The sequence below is a fragment of the Liolophura sinensis genome, chromosome 10 (genome assembly GCF_032854445.1).
Source record: "Liolophura sinensis isolate JHLJ2023 chromosome 10, CUHK_Ljap_v2, whole genome shotgun sequence".
NCBI classification, from domain to species: Eukaryota; Metazoa; Mollusca; class Polyplacophora; order Chitonida; family Chitonidae; genus Liolophura; species Liolophura sinensis.
In genome coordinates, this window is record NC_088304.1 from 18,641,678 (window position 1) to 18,665,270 (window position 23,593).

General features: G+C 40.0%; 1 protein-coding gene across 1 annotated transcript; it reads right to left on the bottom strand.

Moving 5' to 3' along the window:
• Positions 1 to 2,505: 2,505 nt before the first annotated feature.
• Positions 2,506 to 22,971, bottom strand: LOC135476950 (fibrillin-2-like). The gene is made up of 17 exons (XM_064757097.1): positions 22,967 to 22,971; positions 21,057 to 21,142; positions 20,322 to 20,441; positions 19,683 to 19,805; positions 18,129 to 18,236; positions 17,165 to 17,284; positions 15,154 to 15,285; positions 11,930 to 12,034; positions 11,510 to 11,632; positions 10,832 to 10,936; positions 10,027 to 10,149; positions 9,133 to 9,237; positions 8,413 to 8,541; positions 7,957 to 8,064; positions 6,532 to 6,651; positions 5,582 to 5,727; positions 2,506 to 2,625 (listed from the first exon to the last, which is right to left on the bottom strand). The coding sequence occupies exons 1-17, from the start codon at positions 22,969 to 22,971 to the stop codon at positions 2,506 to 2,508; spliced, it is 1,878 nt and encodes a 625-aa protein (XP_064613167.1).
• Positions 22,972 to 23,593: the final 622 nt, after the last annotated feature.

Here is a 23,593-nt window from a genome sequence, read left to right on the forward strand (position 1 = left end):
ACAGTGGCGTCATCGTCAATCAATGCCTTAGGTCACCGGGTCAGTCGGCAGACCGTGTCCAGGAGACTCATGGCTCACGGAATTAGGGCCTATCAACCATTCAGCGGGCTGTTGTTGACAGCCGAACATCGTCGCCAGAGGTTGCAATGGGCTTGAATTGTATGCTGTTGCCAGCGACGTGAATGGTAACGTGTTGTTTTCACGGATGAAAGCCGCTTCTGCCAGTCCGAGCCGATGGCAGACAGCGAGTTTACCGTCGAAGAGGCAAACGAACGGCTGCATCATGCGTCCAGGAAGTGGTACCGTTTGGTGGCGGCAGTGTGATGGTGTGGGGTGGGATTTATGCAGAGGAACGGACACCACTGGTCATCATCTACGGGAACCTAGAACGTTACGTGGATGAAATTCTACGTCCGGTTGGCCTGCCGTTCCTACAACAGCAGCCACGTGGTGTCCTGTACCAGCATGACAAAGCCAGACCACCAAACAGCTCGAGTGGTGCAGAACTTCCTGGCCACCAACGACGTCATTGTCTTGCCGTGGCCTGCACGTTCCCCAGATATGTTCCCCACAGAAAAACTTTGGGATATCATGGGTCGTCGAGTAAGACAACGGCCACACCTTGTAACCAACCAACAAGAACAGTCGTTCGCTCTCCAAGATGAATGTCCACGAATCCCACGTCATCTCATCATACGACTGAATTTTTCTTTGCGTCGGAGAGTTTTTGGCACGCATTGAAGCAAGGGGTGGCCACACGCGATACTGACTGGTTTTTTATATTGACTGATTTTAAAAATAATCAACTTTTTGTATACCCTGCCCACTGTTAACCAAGATGGAATGGCTTTTTTTCTAGCCCTGCTCTGTTTGTTCACTAGTAAAATGATTTGAGGGCTGCTTTGTCCGCTCTTACTCAAGATTTTCAATATCTAAAGTCATTGGTCTTTTCAATATATTAAACTTCAGTCATCCTGTTTTTAGCTTTAGCAAAATAAATTGATACGAACTCTTTTGGCCGTCAGTTTATATTGCAATAAACATAATTCTTCTTAAGCCATGGTGCTGGGGGGTGGGGGTGGGGGTGGGGGAGGGGTGATGTGATTTGCTACTATTTAGGCATTTCCATGAACAGATAAAATAAAATTTTAACTCAGGTGACCAGAGGCCGTATTTCGCCAGTTACCTGAGACCATTTAACAAGTATCACACTGTCGTTGGTGTTTTTAATCTATATGCAGTAGAGAGTTACACTTTTTTACGTTCCCATATAAAGACAACATACCTCGAACAGTCCGATCCTGTATCTAAGTCTTGTAGCCTTGGTCATGTGGTTATTAGATAAAAGCAATGTGTGACTAAAATGGAAGTAATGTAGAAGATAAAATGATGTTTTTCTTATATGTACTTACTGGAGCGTGAACAATTCGGCTCCATTCCACAATGACCGACCATGCTGGACCGGAGGAACATGGCTTAGACCTGGCGAAGAAAAAGAAAGGCCAAGGATGAAGAAGACCAAGTCTGTGTTATGTTGTAGATACTTGATCGTGCTAACGTCACGGAATTTGGCGCCACCGTCGTCAGAGAACATAAAAGTCACAGAGTGTCCATCATTTGATAGCACGTCAATAACGATGCAAAATTCGCCTCCAGGTATTTCCACATTCTCGTTTAACACTGACATTACGTAGGATTCGTCGAATTTCAAAACCACATACAGCCTATCATCCACGGTAGGTGCGCCTTCACAAATAGCCTTTTCCTGAACAGCGTTGCCTGACAAAATTTGTGGTCGGAAGACAAGTGGCTGGCTGAGGGCGTTGGTCGCAGGTGACAAGCGAATGTAAAATGGAAGCATTTCTTCAAGGGTTTTGAAAAGAGACCGCAATGCGCTCCGAGCCTGGCGGAATTCTTTCTTGTCTCTTTCAGACAGAAATAAAATATCACATGATACATCTTTATGGTTTTCCAGCTGTATCCCATCCACTTCTTCTGACCGGAGAGTTCCGATATTGACCATGGAATCAACTGTGATTTCTACGCCATCACTGGACATGGGTAAATGAACTGGGTCGTGAACCAGCATAACGACCCCTGTGGTGAAGACCACGGAGCTCCGCTGGAACCACGGGGAAGTGGACAAGAACCATAATACGTAATCTGCAAACTTCAACTGATACCAGAAACAACCCGAGGGAAGCCCACTGTCTCTGAGTCTCAGCCGAGAAAACACGTCATCAGCCCGGATCTTGATTTTAGTGAGGTTGTTGTAATCTCTAGCGCTTGGACCGGCCACGTCAAATGTCAATTCATATATCCCTCTTTTAGACACCAGCACGTTGAACGAAACGGGTGACCGTACGAAAATAGGATTCGGAGAGAGGATGATGTCTTCTTGGTAAGCGGACGCGGTAAGCAAAAGCTCCTGTTCTGGCCTTGCTTCTATCCTGATATTTGGGTAGACTTCGTCCACACGGGTCATAACTTGTTTCGGCATTTCGATCACCCCTGACTCGCAGTGGACCCCAGTGTACCCGGTCCCGGTACAGTCACAGCTATAACCACCGTCCCACAGAGGATCACATTTCCCGTTATGCTGACACGGTTTAACCGCACACGGCTCTATAAAAAATAAAATAAAATAACTACAAATTTTCCCAATACATACATTATATTGTAATTATTGTGGTGGTCATATACTACAAAAACGTGACATCCACCATTGTAGTGAAGATAAAAAGGATTGGAATGCAGATAAAAAGGATTGTAATGCATAAAAGGATTGGAATGCAGATAAAAAGGATTGTAATGCATAAAAGGATTGGAATGCAGATAAAAAGGACTGTAATTCATAAAAGGATTGGAATGCAGATAAAAAGGACTGTAATGCATAAAAGGATTGGAATGCAGATGAAAAGGACTGTAATGCAAAAAAGGATTGGAATGCAGATAAAAAGGATTGGAATGCAGATAAAAAGGACTGTAATGCAAAAAAGGATTGGAATGCAGATGAAAAGGATTGGAATGCAGATAAAAAGGGCTGTAATGCATAAAAGGATTGGAATGCAAACAGTAATGATTGAAATGCAGGTAAAAATGATTGAAATGCTAATTATGTGTTTTGTATTTATATGAAACATCGCATTTGCATGTGTAGCTATTGCAGTTTAGCTAAACTAGTCTATTTACTCATTTTTTTCTCCAACATATAACTATACATAACTATTGTCTGTTTATGCCGGAAATAAAGACATTATTAATATTACCATTATTAAATAAGCGTTAATACATGAATGTCCTGGGTGAACTTGTTAACATAATCTACGTGTACATCATCACTAGGTAGTAAGCCTAATATTTCGCCCTCGAGAGTATAATGAAGAACTTTCGTAGTATTTACTTATTTAATTTCTGCTTATCGCAACACTCAAGAAATTTTCCCTTATAGGATGGCGGTCATTTTTATGTGTGAAGGAAACTGGAATGGCTGGCGGAAACCACCTACCTGTGGTAAGTTACTGAAGAGTTTTTCCACACCATGTTTATGGAAGACACATTGCCTTTAATGAAAGCTGAGTTGCGCAAAGAACCACGCGAGCGTCGACCCTTTATTGTAAATTAGGCTTCACAAGCAGATTTTGTATTAGAGAACTAGATTCTGGTAAAAGTAACGATTTCACTAACTAAAAACTCAACAGCAATGTACCAGCTTACAATGTTGCTCAGTGCATATGCGTATTAATCTGTTTTTCAAAGATTCATACTCACCAACACAGTGCTTGCCGTTTGTGTGCAGTTTAAGGTACTCTGGACACACACATGGGCTTTTGCCTTGGCACAAAGGAGAACAGGCCATTTCAACGGGGTCGTCGTCGGGTTCACACAGGTTTACGTCTGCAAGCAAAAAAAAAACTGTGACCAACCTGCAAACGTCACAAGCAACGTATGCCTTTTTGAAAATTACATCAAAAACAAAACAAAAACACCATCTCTAACAGCATAAGAAAAACAACAACATCAACATCTAGCACTATGACTACAAATGCCCCAAAAATGGGCAAATACACCACGAGATATTTTAAGGTATGAATAAAAACCTATCTCACCAAAAGAACCCCAAAACCTTCCAAACATGTTTCTAACAGAATTAATGTCGCCATAAGAAAAACATCCCTTTTACAGCCTGAGATCATCTCATCTTCACATATAATTCGACACTGAAGCTTTGATTGGTTTAATCTCCATTGATCCTTAAAGTTAGGAGGTTTGTCAGTTACGTAGCGATTGTCCGTTGGTTTTATTCCAGGCACTACGGCTTCCTCCATTCATAAACCTGATTGTGAACAATTCTGGAATCCAGGCGCGTGGAAACAGACATTAGTACACCAGCCCTTAATGGCTGTTCTGGGTCAATAACCACCAGATTAACAACATTCAACACATACGACTTTAAAAGTGTGTTAAGTAAGAACAAATATAACATATAAAGTGAGCACAGTGTCAAACACCAGTGGAATAAATAAATAAATAAATAAATCCATGGGTCCTGATTTTGAATGATCATACCCACCTATACACTCTCCTTTCAGACCGGTTAGGTAGTTGTCACCACAATGGCATACATAAGACCCTGGCGTGTTCTTACAAGCTTGTTCGCAAACATCCAACAGGCACTCGTTAATATCTGGGCAAACCGAGGAACATTTATCTCCAGATAACGAAAACATGAGACAAGTGCTTTGATTAAAACTCTAACGGAGGTAAGTTGGCAAGAGAGCGGATTTCACCGGTTTCACGTGACCATTTTCCAGCGATAACATTTTCGTCGCTGCTCTGGTTTTAAGTTCGGCATACACATAGTCCCAGTTGTTCAAAACTGTCTTTAGAATTAATAACAGATAATTGTGTAACAGTATTTTAAATATGAAGTAAACCATATGCAGTTCCATTTGATAAAACTGTATATTGATCGCTGGGTTTTGTAAAAATTGTAAAATGTAATATGACTTAATACTGGTATTAGCTAATACACTTTTAAGCAGCCGAACCCAGCGCATAAGACGCAACTCATCTCAGCTCAGCGGGTTATACGGAGTTCGTTTTAATGGTCATTCGACTGTAAAGTGAAGTTGAAGTGCGTTGATAATCCCCAAGAGTATAAAATCCCATAGTGCAAGATACCCAATCTCAGGTATCTTTAGGAAAACTTGTGAAATATGAGTGGTTGACTGGTTGTTGTTTGATGCAATACCCAATAACGTTCATGAACTACAGGTGTACAATTTCCAACACACATGCCACCGGTAACTGATTTCAGAAAATACTTAGATGTACTTTATTAGCAACTGAGTCTTAGGAAGCCAGAGCTAGTAATTATTAAGCAACTTAAGCCGTAAGTTGTAAGTGCGTAGAAAGTCGCATTCAGAATGGGAAATAATTCTAATTTTGAATGCTTCACTGTCCTGGATCAAAGAATCGGCGTACAAATTTTAAACTGCTTAGAGACATACCAAAACCACTGTAATTGTGGTTTTGTTTGAATATTTGACTTAGGTCAAGACGTTTGATAAAAATGGACCTTTGGAGCGTAGATAACTGGTACACTACCCATGCACATATGTTTGTTGCTCTGCACGTAGCCAGGTTGACAGCTGCACTCGTATGACCCCGGAGTGTTGGTACAGTTCTGTTGACACTTGCGATCACCCTGACATTCATCCACATCTGTAAAAGAGGCAAGCGAGATGAGATTTGTAGTTTATTAAATAAACCTTCAATACACAAAAGCCTGATTTTAAACATCATTTAACAGTCACGCATCAACTGCAAAATTATAATCAGAAAGTCTTTATATTCGAATATATTTGAATATATTTGCTTAATGTTCTTTCGTATGAATTGGTATGAATCAACTCTTTCAGCTATATTCTGGCGCCATAGTTGTTCTTCTTCGGACTGATATGGATTGGTTAACACCTCTTTCAGCTATATTTTGACGCCATAGTTGTTCTTTTTGTTATCAATGTGGATTGGTCGTCACCACTTTCAGCTATATTTTGACGCCATAGTTGTTATTCTTGTCATCAATATTGATTGAGTATTACCTCTTTTTACCATATTTTGACGCCATAATAATTATTGTTCTTCCTGCGATTGATAACGATTGATTTTCACATCTCCGTGCTATTAGAGCCTTATTTTAACATGTTTCTATATTAAATGTGATGGCAATACAGCAGTTTGAGTATTTCTTGACCATCACTGCATATTTTATTCTGCTTATGCTATAATAGAGGAGTTGGCACCAGGTTGTTGCCTCGTTAACTTTGTGAGAGTGACTTTGCTTTCCGTGAGTGCGTTGTCGTTGTATATCGTGTTTTATGGAATATCATATGACCATGTATTGACAAATGGAAACCAAGAATCAGTGTATACGGTATAGTAATACTGGCTCTAATACATACATGTATGACGTTAAAGCGGATAATACAATAGGTATTTCCCCTTAGGTATCTAACCGTAACTAACCTTCACACTGTGTGCCCTCAGTCAGTGTGTAACCGTCAGGGCATGAGCAGTTATACCCTCCAGGTACCATGATGCATTCGTGAGAACAACCGCCGTTATTCACCTTGCAAAACGTGGCCTCTGGAAAAAAGCAAATAACCAAAAAATAAGACAATTGTGAAGCTGATACAATCAACAATAAAAGTTGTTCCCGATCTTTATGTTTTATATATGACTATTTTTTGTTCTTTTACACATAACGTTTTCTTACTTATGTTAAAATTTGAAATATTTCGTCCTAGATACTGCACTTTTAACCACTGTATAAATGTGATTTTAAGTGTGATGTGTCAACTTTCAACTTTACTGAAAAATAAGCAGTGTGGCGAGATTATAAAGGTGATATGGCCGGGATATGACCCATAGCTGATGCATCAAATCAGTGCAAATTTTTTCTCTCATATTTTATTTTTGCAATTTTAAAACATATAATATATGAGTGTTTATGTGTTTGTAATCAAGTGTCATTTATGGTATCTTTTATAGATGCTACATTCAACTCAGAACGACTCATTGTTTCATTTCCGTCAATTTGATGCAGTTTTAAACCTGATTTTTTATGTTGCACGGGATCTGTATCTCAGTACTTGCAACTTTTGTGCAAAAGATCTTTCTTGGGTACGACTTTCTTTACACGACAATCAGTATCTTTGTATTTTGTTTAACTTTTTGATGTGAAGATGTACGTTGCAGAAGTATATTGTAGTGATAGGCGCGTACATGTCTACCCAGATGAGCGATGGACCAAATCACTGCCATACCGCCTCCACTCTCTTCGGCGTGGAATCAACTGTATGTTCATTTATGGTTGATGAAAATCGGACAGGGCGTTAAGAAGATATCCGGTCGAAAATCCTTACAATCCGGCTAGATCTGGTCCGCACTGGTTAGACTGAGGCTTAACCGTAATCTTAACATAGACTTCTTTTACGGCTTGGTTCCTTTTTTGGGAAATCTAGGTGTCGTAACAAACATTCTTGTTACCAATAGTGCCAAATGTATTAAGTGTAGTAGATTGTTAATGTCTTAGCTACTACCCTCGAATCAGGGTCTTATGCCAGAAAAACAAACCAAATTCAATTCAGCAAATTAAGTGCATTGTAAGTATATGTTTGTGAGACCTGAAATTCAACATGGACAAAAGGGCTTGGGGATGTTTGAAAACTGAGGAAAGTACACAAGAACAAAAATATATGACTGAGTTGAACCCCGGGATGTGGTCAAGATCTGCAAATATTGCGGCACAGGCATATATGACCACGTGCTTTAATCTGCCAACTGTATAACTCGTTCTGCGCATGCGCACCGTTATACTCACTAGAAACTACTTTTTGCCTTTATACAAAGCTGTACAGGGGATGTAGAAGGGCATAGGGCATCACTAACCTGAACAGGTATCACCCTCATAACCGTCCAGACATTCACAAACCCCCGGGGAGACACAAATCCCGCCATTCAGACACCGGCCTGGTAATTCTTCTGCCACACACAAGGCTGACCAAGAAGAAATTGGGTAAAAGAAATGAAAGAAATTTTGTTCTAGCTTCATCATGAATGAGTACACGTATTGCATTAATAAGGGTCAGAATAATCATTTGTCATGATAAAAATTAAAAAAGATTTTTGTTGATAAAACAATATCATGTAGAGTCAGTACGTTCTGCAAAAATCATTTTTTAAATTAAAACCTCACGAAACTATGGTGTACTTTTTGCGCCATGAAAAGGCACTAGTATTAACCCCTAAAACTGGTTGCTCAGTTTTAAATGGGGATTTAGCATGCCAAAAGTCGACGCAGAAATTGGAACAGGGCACGAACAGACCCCCATACGATACACTCACCCTGACATGCCCCGTCCTCATCTTCCGCAAACCCCTCCTCACACTCACACAGGAATGACCCCGGGGTGTTCACACACACCTGTTCACACGGCGGCTGTTCCTGCGCTGTTATGTCACACTCGTTGATGTCTAGGGGCATATTATTAGTCCGGGTATATAAAGTAAGACAGAGACATGCACTACTTTTATGGTTAAACAAAGCCAAAATAATCGCAATATAAGAAAATAAAAAACTTGCTTACAGTTGAACCACAATTAATGAACTTAATGTCCAAACCACTTAATTTTACATCCACTTTGACACATAAAAGTTTTGAACACCTGTGCCTTCAGAGAAATTCATTGGCTTTAGTTGAATACAGAGGTATGCAAACCGTGCTCGAACAGGAAACAAACGAAAACGTCTCCTTGGCCAGTAGATGCATTATTGTGCTTGGTTCAGTAAGGTAGGAAATTATGACGACAATATGATTCTAACAGAGAATTGTTTTGACACCTATCACCGTTGACGTCACCATCACAGCAAGCTACTTGTACTTAATTTCCTGACCGCAGGAGACTTAAAAAGAAAACTGTGTTTTAAAGCTTTTCTGTACTCCATGTATCCTTTAAGAATGCGAGAGTGGTACGTTTTACTGTAGGAGGAAACTGTAGTGACGTTAGTACCAGAAATGAACGGTGAACAGCTGTAAAGGTCAATACTGTTGTACAGGTGCATACCTTGACAATCTGGCGGCTTGTAACCATAGAGACACGTGCACTCATCGGGGGCCTGACAGGATCCTCCATTTGGACAATTTCCGGGTGTCTCTCCAAAACACACAGCTGAACAGTCAAAAATTTGTAAGCCATTAAAACAAAACTTTCATGCATGTGTCCAAAGTTAAGTGGAAAAGTGTGGCTTCAACAAAGGAGTGAATAATACTGCTAGTGTGACATATTATCATATCTGATCTGCTCACAAATACACGAATTGTATCGTATCACTTTATAAAATTGCCCGCTTTGAAAATTGAGATCCGCCTTATTTATTTTATTTGTTTATGTATTTGATTGGTGTTTTACGCCGTACGCAAGAATATTTCACTTATACGACGGCGGCCAACATTATGGTGGGAGGAAACCCACGACCATCCGCAGGTTGCTGACAGACCTTCCCAATTACGGCCAGAGAGGAGAGATCCGCCTTAGCATTAAGTAACTGCGCAAAAACAGCAAAACCCTAGGTCATATATAGTGAGAGGAGGACGAATTCGATTGTTTACGTAACCCCATTTTCCAACTATTACACTATTTTTATGCTGTAATCCTTTTATATAAATAAAATCCTCTCCGGCCGTACGTGGGAAGGTCTGGCAACAACCTGCGGATGGTCGTGGGTTTCCCCCGGGCTCTGCCCGGTTTCCTCCCACCATAATGCTGGCCGCCGTTGTATAAGTGAAATATTCTTGAGTACGGCGTAAATCACCAATCAAATAAATAAATAAATTATATAAATAAAAAATACATTGAGATTCATTTCAAACAGAAAGTAAGATTATTGTCATTTAATATCTTATGGTAAAGGATGAAAAACACTCAGTTACGCTTCTAAAGTTAAGCTAGCTTCCTTACGAATGCAAGTTTTGTTGTCGTCCGTCAGCTGAAATCCGTCCCGACAGTCGCATGTGAAGGTGCCATTAACGTTGACACAAAGCTGATCGCAGTCGTCCTGATCCAGCATGCATTCGTCGACGTCTGAAAAGAAAGTTTATGAGAAGAAATCAGTGCAAAGAGAATCATACTGCAATATAAGTCAAGCCACATTATTTGCATTTCATCCCAAATAACACTGTTGCAAGTTTGGATCCCTGATTAAAATTTGTAAACGATAAGAATCCTGCGCCTATCATGATGTAAATTTAGTGCGCTGAAGGAGCGCTTGAAACGTCTCAACAAGTGAATTGTTTTGTTACAAATCCATGTGGTTTTAAACAGAATGGTGACGCCTTCAACATAAGATGGTCGGTCAGTTTCTTTTGTTTTTCTTTGTTGCTGTTTTTGTTGTTTCTTGTTTTACCTTAGGTAGAGAAAAAGGCTGTATACACTTTATTGTTAATCACTGTTTGATTTGTAACACTGGATCCAAACATCACCCCGAGAAACAACGTACCGTAATAAACAGAATCAAGTAAGACACAATATCCCCATTTAACAAAGCACTCTCATGTATATAACCTTGGAAATCATTTATTCACATTTTACCTAAGGGCGTTCTAACATAGAGCATTAAGCAATGTTTGTACATTCATTTCCTCAATCTGCCTCTGCCACCCTCTCTCCACTCACAAATTCGATAATCTCAGGTAAGGTATTTTCGAGGATTGTTAAACAGCCATAGCAGATCCACAAAAACCGAATCAATTCCGTCTTGCCTTACCATCGCACTGGGGAGGGGCATACCCCGCCCCACACCGGCACTCCCCGGGTCTGACGCACACTCCGTGGTTTGGACATACGCCAGGTTCTTCGTCAAAACATGCGGCTGCAAGACAAGACAAAATGCGTTCACGTTGTGTGCTTTTTCAGGCTGTTATGTAAGTTGTATATGACTAGCAACGATTATTTACGCGAATATTCTGACCATTTAGAGGCAAAAAAGATGATAACGCATGTTCAAAGTTTGCTGCATTCAAAAATTCAAATGTTAATAAAGCGTATGTTGCCTGAGTCAGGTAAGAATGTATACATTCTGTTTTTATAAGACAATACTTTGTCACATTCAAATAACACCCTGGTTGTTTAATGAAACTTTTATGTTGAATTAATTAAAAAAATATGTTATTTTTAACAGAATGATCTGTTGCAAAAGCAGAATATATTTTACCTTCACAAAGACATCATACTTTCTATTAAATTAAACAGATAATTTTAAGACGGGGTACATGTGTATGGTTTCCAAAATGGCTCTTTTGGATTTTTTCTACCACGATCACCCCACCCCCGTCGTATAGGTAAAAATAAATGAGTGTGGCTTTGTTTTGTGCTCTTCTTTACGTAATTTATTTGACCAACGAGTGTACAGGATGTACATGTGAGGGACCGAGAGTTAACGTACGTGTGCAGCTCCTGTTGTCAGTTGACAGCGCGTATCCTTCATCACAGGTGCAGCGGAAGCCGCCAAGTGAGTTCACACAATGTTGTTCACAGTCGTGAGTGCTCGTCCCGCACTCGTCGATGTCTAATAACAAAGGAGATCAGCACATCACACACAGTTGACCATTTCGCCGTACTTTTGTGTAATTTTAAGAGTAAAAATGAATTAGGTACGCTGAGAAATTAGTATTTACGATTTTATTGGACATTTCGACAAATAATCAATTCAGCGTGTAATATTGTCTGGAAAATCTGTAGCGGCCCACTTTATGGCAAATGATCTTACGCAGAGCACGACCAATGATTTACAGCGCAAGAAAAACGATTGAAGCCGGTGGAATAATATTCTCAGGGAACTGGGTAAGCGAGAGCTTCTCCATACCGTCACACTGAGGCGTTTGAAATCCTGGCGGACATTCACACTCGTCGGGCTCAACACAGGTACCACCATTGCTGCATAAACCCGGGGGCTTGTCGTAACACACGGCTAGAGAAACAGAAAGCGGACAGAGTTAACTATGAAGAAATGGTAAAGTATGTTGATTGTGGAATTCTAGATGGCACAGGACACAGGAAGAAAGAATGCTATTTCATAGAACTCCCGTGGGGCATGCTGTTCTATGAAGAATGCTGTTGCATGAGATATTTTATTTCACAGAACTCCTGTGTTACTCATGAGGCATGCTGTTCCACGAAGAATGCTATAGCACGAGGCATGTTATTTCACAGAAATCCTCTCGTCGGTGGATATCAACTTACTCGTACAAATCCTCTCGTCGGTTAATATCAACTTACCCGTACAAATCCTCTCGTCGGTGGATATCAACTTACGCATACAAATAGTCTCATCGGTTAATATCAACTTACTCGTACAAATCCTCTCGTCGGTGGATATCAACTTACCCGTACAAATCCTCTCGTCTGTTAATATCAACTTACCCGTACAAATCCTCTCGTCGGTTAATATCAACTTACCCGTACAAATCCTCTCGTCGGTGGATATTAACTTACGCATACAAATAGTCTCATCGGTTAATATCAACTAACTCGTACAAATCCCCTCGTCAGCAGATATCAACTTACGTGTACAAATTCCTTTCGTCCGCAGACATCAACCTACATGTACTAGCTCTCTCCTCCACATATATCATCTTACATGTACTAGTTCTCTCTTACGCAGATATCAACTTACATGTACTAGTTCTCTCTTACGCAGATATCAACTTACACGTGCTAGTCCTCTCTTACGCAGATATCAACCTACATGTACTAGTCCTTTCTTACGCAGATATCATCTTTACATGTACTAGTCCTCTCTTTCACAGATATCAACTTACATGTACTAGTCCTCTCTTATGCAGATATCATCTTACATGTGCTAGTCCTCTCTTACGCAGATATCAACTTACATGTACTAGTCCTCTCTTACGCAGATATCAACCTACATGTACTAGTCCTTTCTTACGCAGATATCATCTTACATGTACTAGTCCTCTCTTCCGCAGATATCATCTTAAAGGTACTAGTCCTCTCTTACGCAGATATCAACATTACATGTACAAGTCCGCTCGTCCTTAGTTATCAGCTTACGTGTACAGGTCCTTTCGTCGGCATTTATCCTGTAGCCGTTGTGACAGTTACACACGAAGCCTCCGGCTGTGTTGTGGCAAATCTGCTGACAATCATGAATGTTTTCTTCACACTCGTCCAGGTCTATACAGGAAGAGTTGAAAAGTAAGTTTTTTTAGACCCGTATAACTTGATACAATAAAGCACGTGGGAAGGTCTGACAGCAACATGTGGATGGTCGTGGGTTTCCCCCGGGGCGTATCATTCAAATAAATAAATAAATACAATAAAGCTCACCGAGCATGATAAATAATTTACTAATTCATGATATAGCTTCCTTTATGGGTGTTTCACTCTATTATTCGTGTCATTTTAACACATAGGAAACCCGATCATTACGGAGGAAACCGGGCAAAAAATACCAAATACATCACATGCAGTCAGCCTACCACTACCATTCACTTTAGCATTTATTTCTTATGAGTGTAACCATTTGGCCAACATGTGCTCTTTTATATTATGTACAAGGTTGTTGCATTATCCATTCAAGCAGTGGATTGCATTTAGAGTATCCAGTAGAGCAGCCACGCATATCTAAATGAGCAGTCAAACTTACCAGAACACTAGGAATTGGAGTATCCCACAAAACATGTACAGTAGGGGTTAGAGTATCCAATAGAACAATCGCACTCACCAGAAAATTGGGGATTAGATTATCAAACAAAACAATCACACTTACAAGTACATTAGGGGTTAGAGTATCCAATAGAACAATCACACTCACCAGAACATTGAAGATTAGAGTATATAACAGAACTGTCACACTCACCAGAATATTAGGGGTTGCAGTATCCAACAAACAATCACACTTACCAGCACACTGCTGATTAGAATATCCAACAAAACAATCACACTTACCCGTGCACTGGGGATTAGAGTTTGCAATAAAACAATCCCACTTACAAATACACTTGGAATTAGAGTATCCAAGAGAACGGTCACACTCACCAGAACATTGGGGATTACAGTATACAACAAAACAATCACACTCAACAGAACATTGGGGATTAGAGTATACAACAAAACAATCACACTCACCAGAACTTTGGGGATTAGGGTATCCAGGAGAATTGTCACACTCATCAGAACATTGGGGATTAGAGTATACAACAAAACAACCACACTCACCAGGATATTGATGATTAGAGTATCCAATAGAACAGTCACACTCACCAGAACATTGGGGAATAGAGTATCCAATAGAACAGTCACACTTACCAGAACATTAGGGAATAGAGTATCCAACAGAACAGTCACACTTACCAGAACATTGATGATTAGAGTATCCAATAGAACAGTCACACTTACCAGAACATTGGGGAATAGAGTATCCAATAGAACAGTCACACTTACCAGAACATTGGGGAATAGAGTATCCAATAGAACAGTCACGCTCACCAGAACATTGGGGAATAGAGTATCCAATAGAAGAGTCACACTTACCAGAACCTTGGGGAATAGAGTATCCAATAGAACAGTCACACTTACCAGAACATTGATGATTAGACTATCCAATAGAACAGTCACGCTCACCAGAACATTGGGGAATAGAGTATCCAATAGAACAGTCACACTTACCAGAACATTGGGGAATAGAGTATCCAATAGAACAGTCACACTTACCAGAACATTGGTGATTAGAGGATCCAATAGAACAGTCACACTCACCAGAACATTGGGGATTGGAGTATCCAATAGAGCAGTCACACACATCAGGCTCCACACATTGGTGACCGTTAAGACAACTTCCTGGAGGCTCAATGTTGAAACAAATCGCTGTAAAAAAAATTCAGCTCACATTTTATGCAATCGAGAAATACAGTTTGCTTGCAAATTTTCATCTACCATTGAGTCCGGAAATGACAGGCGGATAGGGAAAGTAGTACAGCAGATTTCTAGGTAAAAAGAACCGAACAATAGCCTTTTGAAGAACGTGAACAATAAGTTTTTGCATTTTCAATTATTATATTGACTTACGCAAACACTCTCCAACTCCTGTTGATGTGTTCGACATGGCGAATCCATCCTCACACGCACATCTGTACGATCCTTCCGTGTTCTCACAAACTTGGGCACATCCGCCATTTTCGTTAATACATTCATCAATATCTGCCAACAAATTATCGTTGAACTAATGACAGATGAAAACAAAAGTTTTAGAACTAAATAGGGTGATACGCTAGGCATCTTCAGTTTGATGCGGTCATTGAGTAACACATGCATGGCAAATTTGGGCAGTTCTACCTCAAATATGCACGTCTATGATACTAACATAATGTTGGGCATCAGAGTATGCGTCGAAAATCCGATTTATTGCATCAGTGTCTGTACATCTCCATTGCTACATTGATAATCGAGAGCTGATAGTTTCTTTTTGATTTCCCAGACACTTATTACGGACGCTTTCAACGCTAATAATTGGCCAAGTTCATAAGGGCTTCTACAACATGGTTACTCGGAGTGAATTGCCCCATTGGTGAACTCCATCTTCTCGGCTTTCACACCCATATAGACTTTTTAATTTGATTTTCCGTGGTAGGTCTGACCTATACCCTTTTTTTTGACGTTTATATAGTGGTAGACTATGTTCACTTGAAGAAATTTGGAGAGCCAGGGGCTAAAGGAGAGCACAACCTGTGGGTGGTCATGGGTTTCCCCCGGGCCCGGTTTCCTCTCATCATAATGCTGGCCGACGTCGTATAAGTAAAATGTTCATGAGTACATCGTAAACTTCAAGCAAATAAATAAAACAATAAATGAAACAAAGGAGAGCAAGATATAAACCAGTACATTTGCTAATTCAGCTCTCTAATCGCTGAAAAGACGGTGTGGAGAAATGCCTGTGGCGTCCAAATGATGCAGAAATTTGAAAAGTTGATATCAAACGATTTTGCTGAACTGTATCCTTCGCAGACGTTTATTCATACTACCAATAAACGTCTGCGTCTCTCATACGACAGGTACACTGTGTGCGGATCTTCTGAATTTAACATCATCCTGCTACAACCGTCCCAGTCGAAATAACGATATAACGTCGAATTTGCGGTAAAGTATATTGTAAATTTACAATATGTGAGCAAAGCACTTCTCCGAGAGCCATCAGATTTAAATTTGCGAATGGAGGCTGGTTGAAAATATTTAAATCTATATGATGAATCTGCTCATACTAAGTAACACAGAGACATGCGCAAAGAAACGAGATGTCAGCATACCCATACAGTACGGCACCTCAAAACCCGGTGCGCAGGAGCATTCGTCTTGCCCTACACATGTACCGCCATTTGGACAAACGCCCGAAGTGTCGTTGAAACAGGAATACGAAACTGCGGGGAAATAAGCATATCGTTGCAATGACAGCAATTTCCGAGCCAGACCTAATCGTGTGGGTAGCGACCACGTTAAAATGACTTGATCGTATTTAGAGAGCCAGTACTGTGATACAGCCTGCTTTATCACTTCATAACAAGCACTAAAAGCCGGAGAAACTCTCTTCTGGCTTAATGCCTTAATTCAGTGAAAACAAAAGCTGGAGAAATTCTTTTTCGACGTATCGCCTATATTCTTTATAAAACTAATGATTTCTTCTCTGACATTGTTTTAATGCCTTGAAAACAAAAGCAGAAGAGATTCTTCAGTGACGTATTTTCAGTATTCTATAAGAAGCTAGGGAGATTCTTTCCAAACTTTATTTCCTACTGCAGAGATCATTTTCTGGCCAGATACCTTTATTCTATCTAAAACACAAGCTAGAGGTATTCAGAGCGCTCTTTGATGTTTTAGAAATATAGTAAGACAAAGGCATCTATATATCAACAAAACATAAGGTGGTAGAAGTATTTCATAGAAATACTCATGTTTTGTAGTTTCCGAATCGCCCCGCGTATGTAGAAACTAAATGTAGGATTTTGCCAGTGACACACGGTCCATCTGGATTATACATCATACGGTATAAGGTTGGATCAAAGCTTGATTAAAACGTGTCCGCTACCTTGGCAGTTTTCCCCGTCGTCTGGTTCACTGCCGTCGGGACAGGTACAGTAGAATCCCCCGGGGTAGTTGTTACAGTTGTGACTACAAGTGTTAGCATCGGTGTCACATTCGTCCAAATCTGAATCAGGAACAACATAAAGATGGATATGTAAATATAGATGAAATTATTTATTTTGGGGAGTTTACATTTAAAAGGGTAATGTTTAGTCTGTATGAACTTTTTTCATGATCTGTTTGAACTATGTGAAACTAAAGCCTGAGACTTTCGCCCGCTCATCCAGTGTAGACTTTCGATTTCCTTCGCCTGAGGAATTGCACTAACAAGATAAGACAAGTTGGATAAAAATTGTCTTATTATTTTCTTATTAATGGTTTAAAAGTAATAGAAGATATAATGTGTGTTTTTCGATTTTTTTTTTATAATACACTCGGTAAATCTCAACTTTCCCCAACTTCCTCCCCTTGTTAAATCCATTGCCCATGTTTTAAGATAGGACGTCATAAATGTAAATTTGATCAATCAGCCTATGTTAAATGGCATAATGTGGAATGTTAATCAATTTACCGACCAACACATCAACTTACTGTTGCCGCAGCTAAAAATACGATATGATACACATCGAGTAAATGTATCGTAAGCACTACACTGAAAAAAAATCTGATCATTTTAACAGATAGTCTGTTGTTAGAATGATGTTAAACACTGTTTCCTCTTTAACATCATATACGTATCCTGTGAGACTAATGCAGTGTTTAGGTTGAATTAATAGAACATACGTGCTACATTTAGCAGAATAATATTTTGCAATAACAGAATGCATCACCCAGACTTTAGCAAATTTAGCAGATTATTTTTGGGGAGTATATTTGGATTTGACAAATCCGAAAATTTTGCTTTACTGATTCAAAACGTCGTTTATAGGTGTGAAAATGGATATAAAAATCTACGACGGGTGACTTACCTTTACAATCAGGTTCAATTAAACCGTGAGGACATTGACACTGATCGGGCGCTATACATTTCCCTCGGTTAAGACATCGTCCGGCAGGAATGAAGCCGAAACATGACGCTGAAAGAACGGGAAATAAGTTAAAATTGATCAGAAGTTAATTGCTTTATATATCGACCAATGGAAGCTTAGAAGAGCGAATTTCAAACGGTGTGCTACGGTGAGTTTTCCAATCTGAACACGTTTTACAAGCTTTCTACCATTTCATTTGACACGTCAAAGTTTTTATTTATTTCATTTATTTATTTGATTGGTGTTTTACGTCGTACTGAAGTGTATTACACTTATTCGACGGAGGCCAGCATTATGGTGAGAGGAACCCAGCAGAGCCACGTAGAAACCCACCAGAAACCGCGGGTGCTCGCAGACCTCCACACGCAGGGTCGCCTTAGAGGAAGAGCTAAGGTGAGATGCTGGCGCTTTATCCACTTCCACCATGAAGGCCCCACGCACTTTCTGCGTATGTGCGCACAAAATTCCGTGACATTATCAGCAAACATTACATCAGAAGAACACAGTCAGATGTGTTTTAAATGACTTGGTATTCTGGTATACTGGTTTGACTGGGCGGAGAGAAGTCTCCTCCGCAATCTTTCTGTAGGGCGATTCATCGTGACCGTAATTATCTTGTTTTTGAATAATTATGACCTCACCAAAGGAGTTCTTGCCATCGAAACCGAACTTATATGAAGCTTAAGATTAGGAATTAGAAAAAGGGTTCTAACTTTTTGTTCTATACAAGAAACCGGCCCGATAGCGCAGTTGGTAGAGAGGCCGCTTCTGGAGTGGTAGATCCAGGGTCAATCCCTGGTCGAGTCACACCAAAGACCTTAAAAGAGGAATTAGTAACTTCCTCGTTCGGCGTTCAGTACGAAGGGGATAGTGCAGCGACTGGTTGACACGTATCAGTATAATGGTTAGGGCGGGGCGGCTGAATTGCCTTCGGTAAGACGTCTCAGTGAAGCTACACTAGATAAAAGAGCGGTGGAAATCCGTCCTCCAACAAGGAGGCACATCACATGCACTCTAAAAGATTCCTTCGTCCTCATATAACAGAAAATTTTTTAAGTACGACTTTAAACCCCAAGCAATCACTCACTCACTCTATACAACAATATGGACATCCAGCATATCCATGTGTAGGCCTTATGACTGAGTAAAGACAATTTTACTAGCGAGCAAGACTGATTTTACTGAAAGCTAAATATAGACGATTTATTAAAAGAAACAGGCTATGTAATACAATTTTTTCTAGGCTGGAAGCACGATCACCTGACCTCAAAGAGCTGGATTAAAGAGCCACATGTAGGCCAACATCCCCACCTTGGTTTGCTCTCACCATAATGCTGGCCGCCATCGTACAAGGCAAAGCACCAAGAAGTTCATTTAGAGGTTTTTACCTGCCGCCATATTATTGATACTATGGGGAAATGCTGGTATAATACTATTCTAGGGTTAAAATGTTATAACCCTCCAGTCTAGTTCTGAGTGAAATGCCATACATACGGACACAGCTTTTGTCGTCAGTAGACAGCGCGAAACCGTCGGGACATGCGCAGTGGTAGGAGCCAGCTGTGTTCACACAGTCATGACTGCAGCCGCCATTGATGAATTCACATTCGTTAACATCTAAAACAGAGTAGACAATAAATAGTACAAATCACACTGACAAGAATTTTAAATGTTTTACCCTGAAGAGGAATCAACAAAAATACTTCAGTGGCCACTTACATATCACCACAAATATATTCTACAACCTACACTACCCTGAACAGGTGAACACTAAAACATTTCAGTGGCCACATATATATCACGACAAATAGATTCTACACAGTGCACCACCCTGAAAGAGGTGGACAGTAAAACACTTCATTGGCCACTTATATATCACGACAAAAAGATTCTACAACGTACACCATCCTGAACAGGTGGACACTAAAACACTTCCGTGGCCACTTACATATCACGACAAATAGATTCTACAGCGTACACCACCCTGAAGAGGTGGACAATGAAATACTTCAGTGGCCACTTATATATCACGACAGATTGGTTGATTTTTGTTTAACGGCCGCCTGAATAGTCATACTGGTTCAGTCCTCCAGTGGACGGACACAGGCAGACAAAAGTAGACAGAATGGCTACCTGAGCAGTCGTACTGGTTTAGTCCCTCAGCAAAGGGACACATGCAAATCCCTGGCTCTGTACAAGTCCCGCCATTTTGACAGGTGCCGGCGTCATCACCTCGGCGCTGATCACAGATTGCTTGAAAAAAAAACATAATTATATATCAGGCTCACTAAAATAAGTTAGAAGCTTCGATGCTTTTTTTTCCTCTATTGCATTTAGTATGTATGTATGCATCCTTGGGTGTTTACGTTGTGCTTAACAAATTTGCAGTGATGTGACGACAAAGAGGCATTACGAGAGGCATTCTGCTCCTCTTTCGGTTAATATCTATGAAGAAAAGTTCAAAGGCAAAATAACAACTTCATGGACGGTAGAAATTCACGATTGTGATTATTGGTCACGTTTCACCATATTGTGGCGAGAGCATGTTTTATATTTTATCATGACAAGACGCCAAGTCTTACTGATTTTTTTTAAGTCCCTGGAGGTCAGTATCAAGTTTTCGAAACGGCACTTCACCTGTTACCTGACGAACCTCCTGATATCAAGTAGCAGCCAAATTACCAAAAGCTGGATTCGAGCCTGCGACCTTAGTGTTCAGAGACAGACTGGCTTCTTGAAGGATTACTTGACCGAGCTGGAGTAGGAGTTGACCAAGTCGAATTAGCTTATATACAAGGTAGGATTCGTATACATGGATGGCCTGAATACACGTATAATTGTTAGACTACGGTTTAGGTATATACTTACGTATATCACAGTTGGTACCATCCGCATTGGGGTACCAGTTCTCGCAGCATTTGTACTTAGTCACGTAACTGTTCACATAGGTAGTTCTGCAAAACAGCCACATTTATAAACATAAAAAAAAATTCTCCTTTTAATACGGTTATTTACTTAATTCTGGTTTATCAGCGTCAATGATCGGATTATTGAAGTATGCTATAAATCTGGATTGTGATGACGTTTTGCAACGGAGAACATAATCATTAGCAGTTGCTAAGGCGCATTATCCTTGACGACCAGACAGTAACCCCATACATAGATTGGATTAGCCTAACACCTAGCATTGCAGCAAATTCTTTAATTAAGCCGAGGCCCTGACTTTCAAACCTGGGACTCGACATTTAATCTCGTTTTATTTTTCTTCCCTTATAAAACATTTTCTCACCATGTCACTTTTTCGTTGTCTTTTGCTTTCAATAAAAATTTTGGAAGACATCAACAGGCAAATCGAAGATACATGTATTTTTAAAAGACGTATTCTGTAATACTGAATCAAAGCCTGAGTGTATTCAGTTTCTCGTACATAGAGCTTTTTATATTAGATAAAGGATAGTAAAGAGAAACACTTTCTGTTGGTCATTTTCAAGAAAAGCAAAATAATCAAAACAACACACGTTCTCTGTACGTGTAGCCTACATATCAAACAGTGCAACAGCCTATAAAACTTTATCTTAATAACAAGAAGAAATGACGCATGTGCACTGATGCCACAAAGACAGTATTTGGTGCTACAAAAACACTATATGGCGCCACAAAGACACCGGGTGTATAAACGTCAATCATTCACTCGTATCTGATGTTACAATGGCAATATGTGCGTCAACCACTGTCATGTACCTGGTACTACAAAGACACTGTGTGTCAATCACTCACTCGTATCTGATGTTACATGTATACTATGTGCCTCAGCAACCCACACGTATGAGGCGCTGCAAAGGCACTATTCACGTCAACCACTCACTCGTATCTGGTGTTACATGTATACTATGTGCCTCAGCAACCCACACGTATGAGGCGCTGCAAAGGCACTATTCACGTCAACCACTCACTCGTATCTGCTGTTACATGTATACTATGTGCCTCAGCAACCCACATGTATGAGGCGCTGCAAAGGCACTATTCACGTCAACCAACCACACGTATCTGCTGTTACATGTATACTATGTGCCTCAGCAACCCACACGTATGAGGCGCTGCAAAGGCAGTATTCACGTCAACCACTCACACGTATCTGGTGTGACAGGCACCAATGGAGCAGTCGCCTTTAGTTCGTGTAGCTCGCGTGACGGGTACCGAAGCTGTGTATGAACAAACGTTTAGTCTGAAAATAAAAACAAAATTTCTCACAAAATTTGAAGTTTGGATATGATTTACATGCTCACTTACACGAAATAAAGAAAAAACTGACTAATTTATGAAATATTAAATTAAACAACATATGTTTTCCCAAAAAAAATCACGAAAATAAGAACAAAGGGAAGGGTGTAGGAGAGGCTGGGGGAGGGGTGTAAATGCTACCTCCTTTACCTGGAGATCTACGGTATGTCCAGTGCTAGGTAAATAGTGTATATACCCCACATATATATATGTAACAGGGAATAAAATATTCCAAATGTGATAACTTTTTTATGAAACGCAGCACCTGTCACCAAGGTTCTGTCTCAATGCATAACGGGGATAATGATCTCTTTATTATTGTCTTCTAAACTCTTTGTTCATTTTACTTATAACATTTATTTGATTGTTGTTTTACTCGGTAGTCTCTAATATTTCATTTATGCTACGACTTCAAAACGCCCAACATGAATCCCACAAACGGTGGGATTCATTTCTACTTTAAAGCATGCACAAATCCTTGCCTCAAATCATCTTACCTCATGTGGTGGGGATAACTCTTTATAAAAAATACAAGTAGTTTGCCTCAAAGCCGCTCACCTAAATTGGTGGGGATAACTCTCGTATAGAAAAGCCATCCTTGTGTCTCAAAGTATATCGCTAAAGGATATGCGATTCTTCTCTTCATACAACATTACTTTTAGTCTCAGAGAAGATCACGTAATTTGCTGCAATAGCTGTCTTTTCATAAAACACAATTTTTTGTTTCAAAGGATCTAACCCAATGTGATGAGATAACTCTTTGATTTTACGTATAAGTTTTATGTATACAGAACAACTATTTGAATCAATGAATTAATGTGCTGGGATATCTCTCCTTTATAAAATAAGACTCTTTGCCTTATTCACTCTAAGCAAATTGTTGGGATTACATTCTGATATAATCAATACTCTAACTGCATAAGTCAAAAAAGATCCACAGTATGGATATTACCGTCTTACCCGCCATTCTTCTGTGCTCCAGTTCTTACCCAAAAAACACCTGTATATAGAGCATACAGTAAAATGGGTGTGGATCGAAGCCTCATCCTGCAGAAGGAAAACAAATGGTCACTCAGACGAATACATATGCAGTACGAAAGTTTCGATGATGAGTTAATGGCGAA

Excerpts from the sequence above, each read along its gene's own strand:
- LOC135476950 (XM_064757097.1), bottom strand. Across the intron at positions 6,652-7,956 it reads TGAGGGTGATACCTGTTCAG|AGGCCACGTTTTGCAAGGTG; the intron begins GTTAGTGATGCC and ends GCTTTTTTCCAG. Across the intron at positions 2,626-5,581 it reads CAGTTATCTACGCTCCAAAG|AGCCGTGTGCGGTTAAACCG; the intron begins GTCCATTTTTAT and ends TATTTTTTATAG.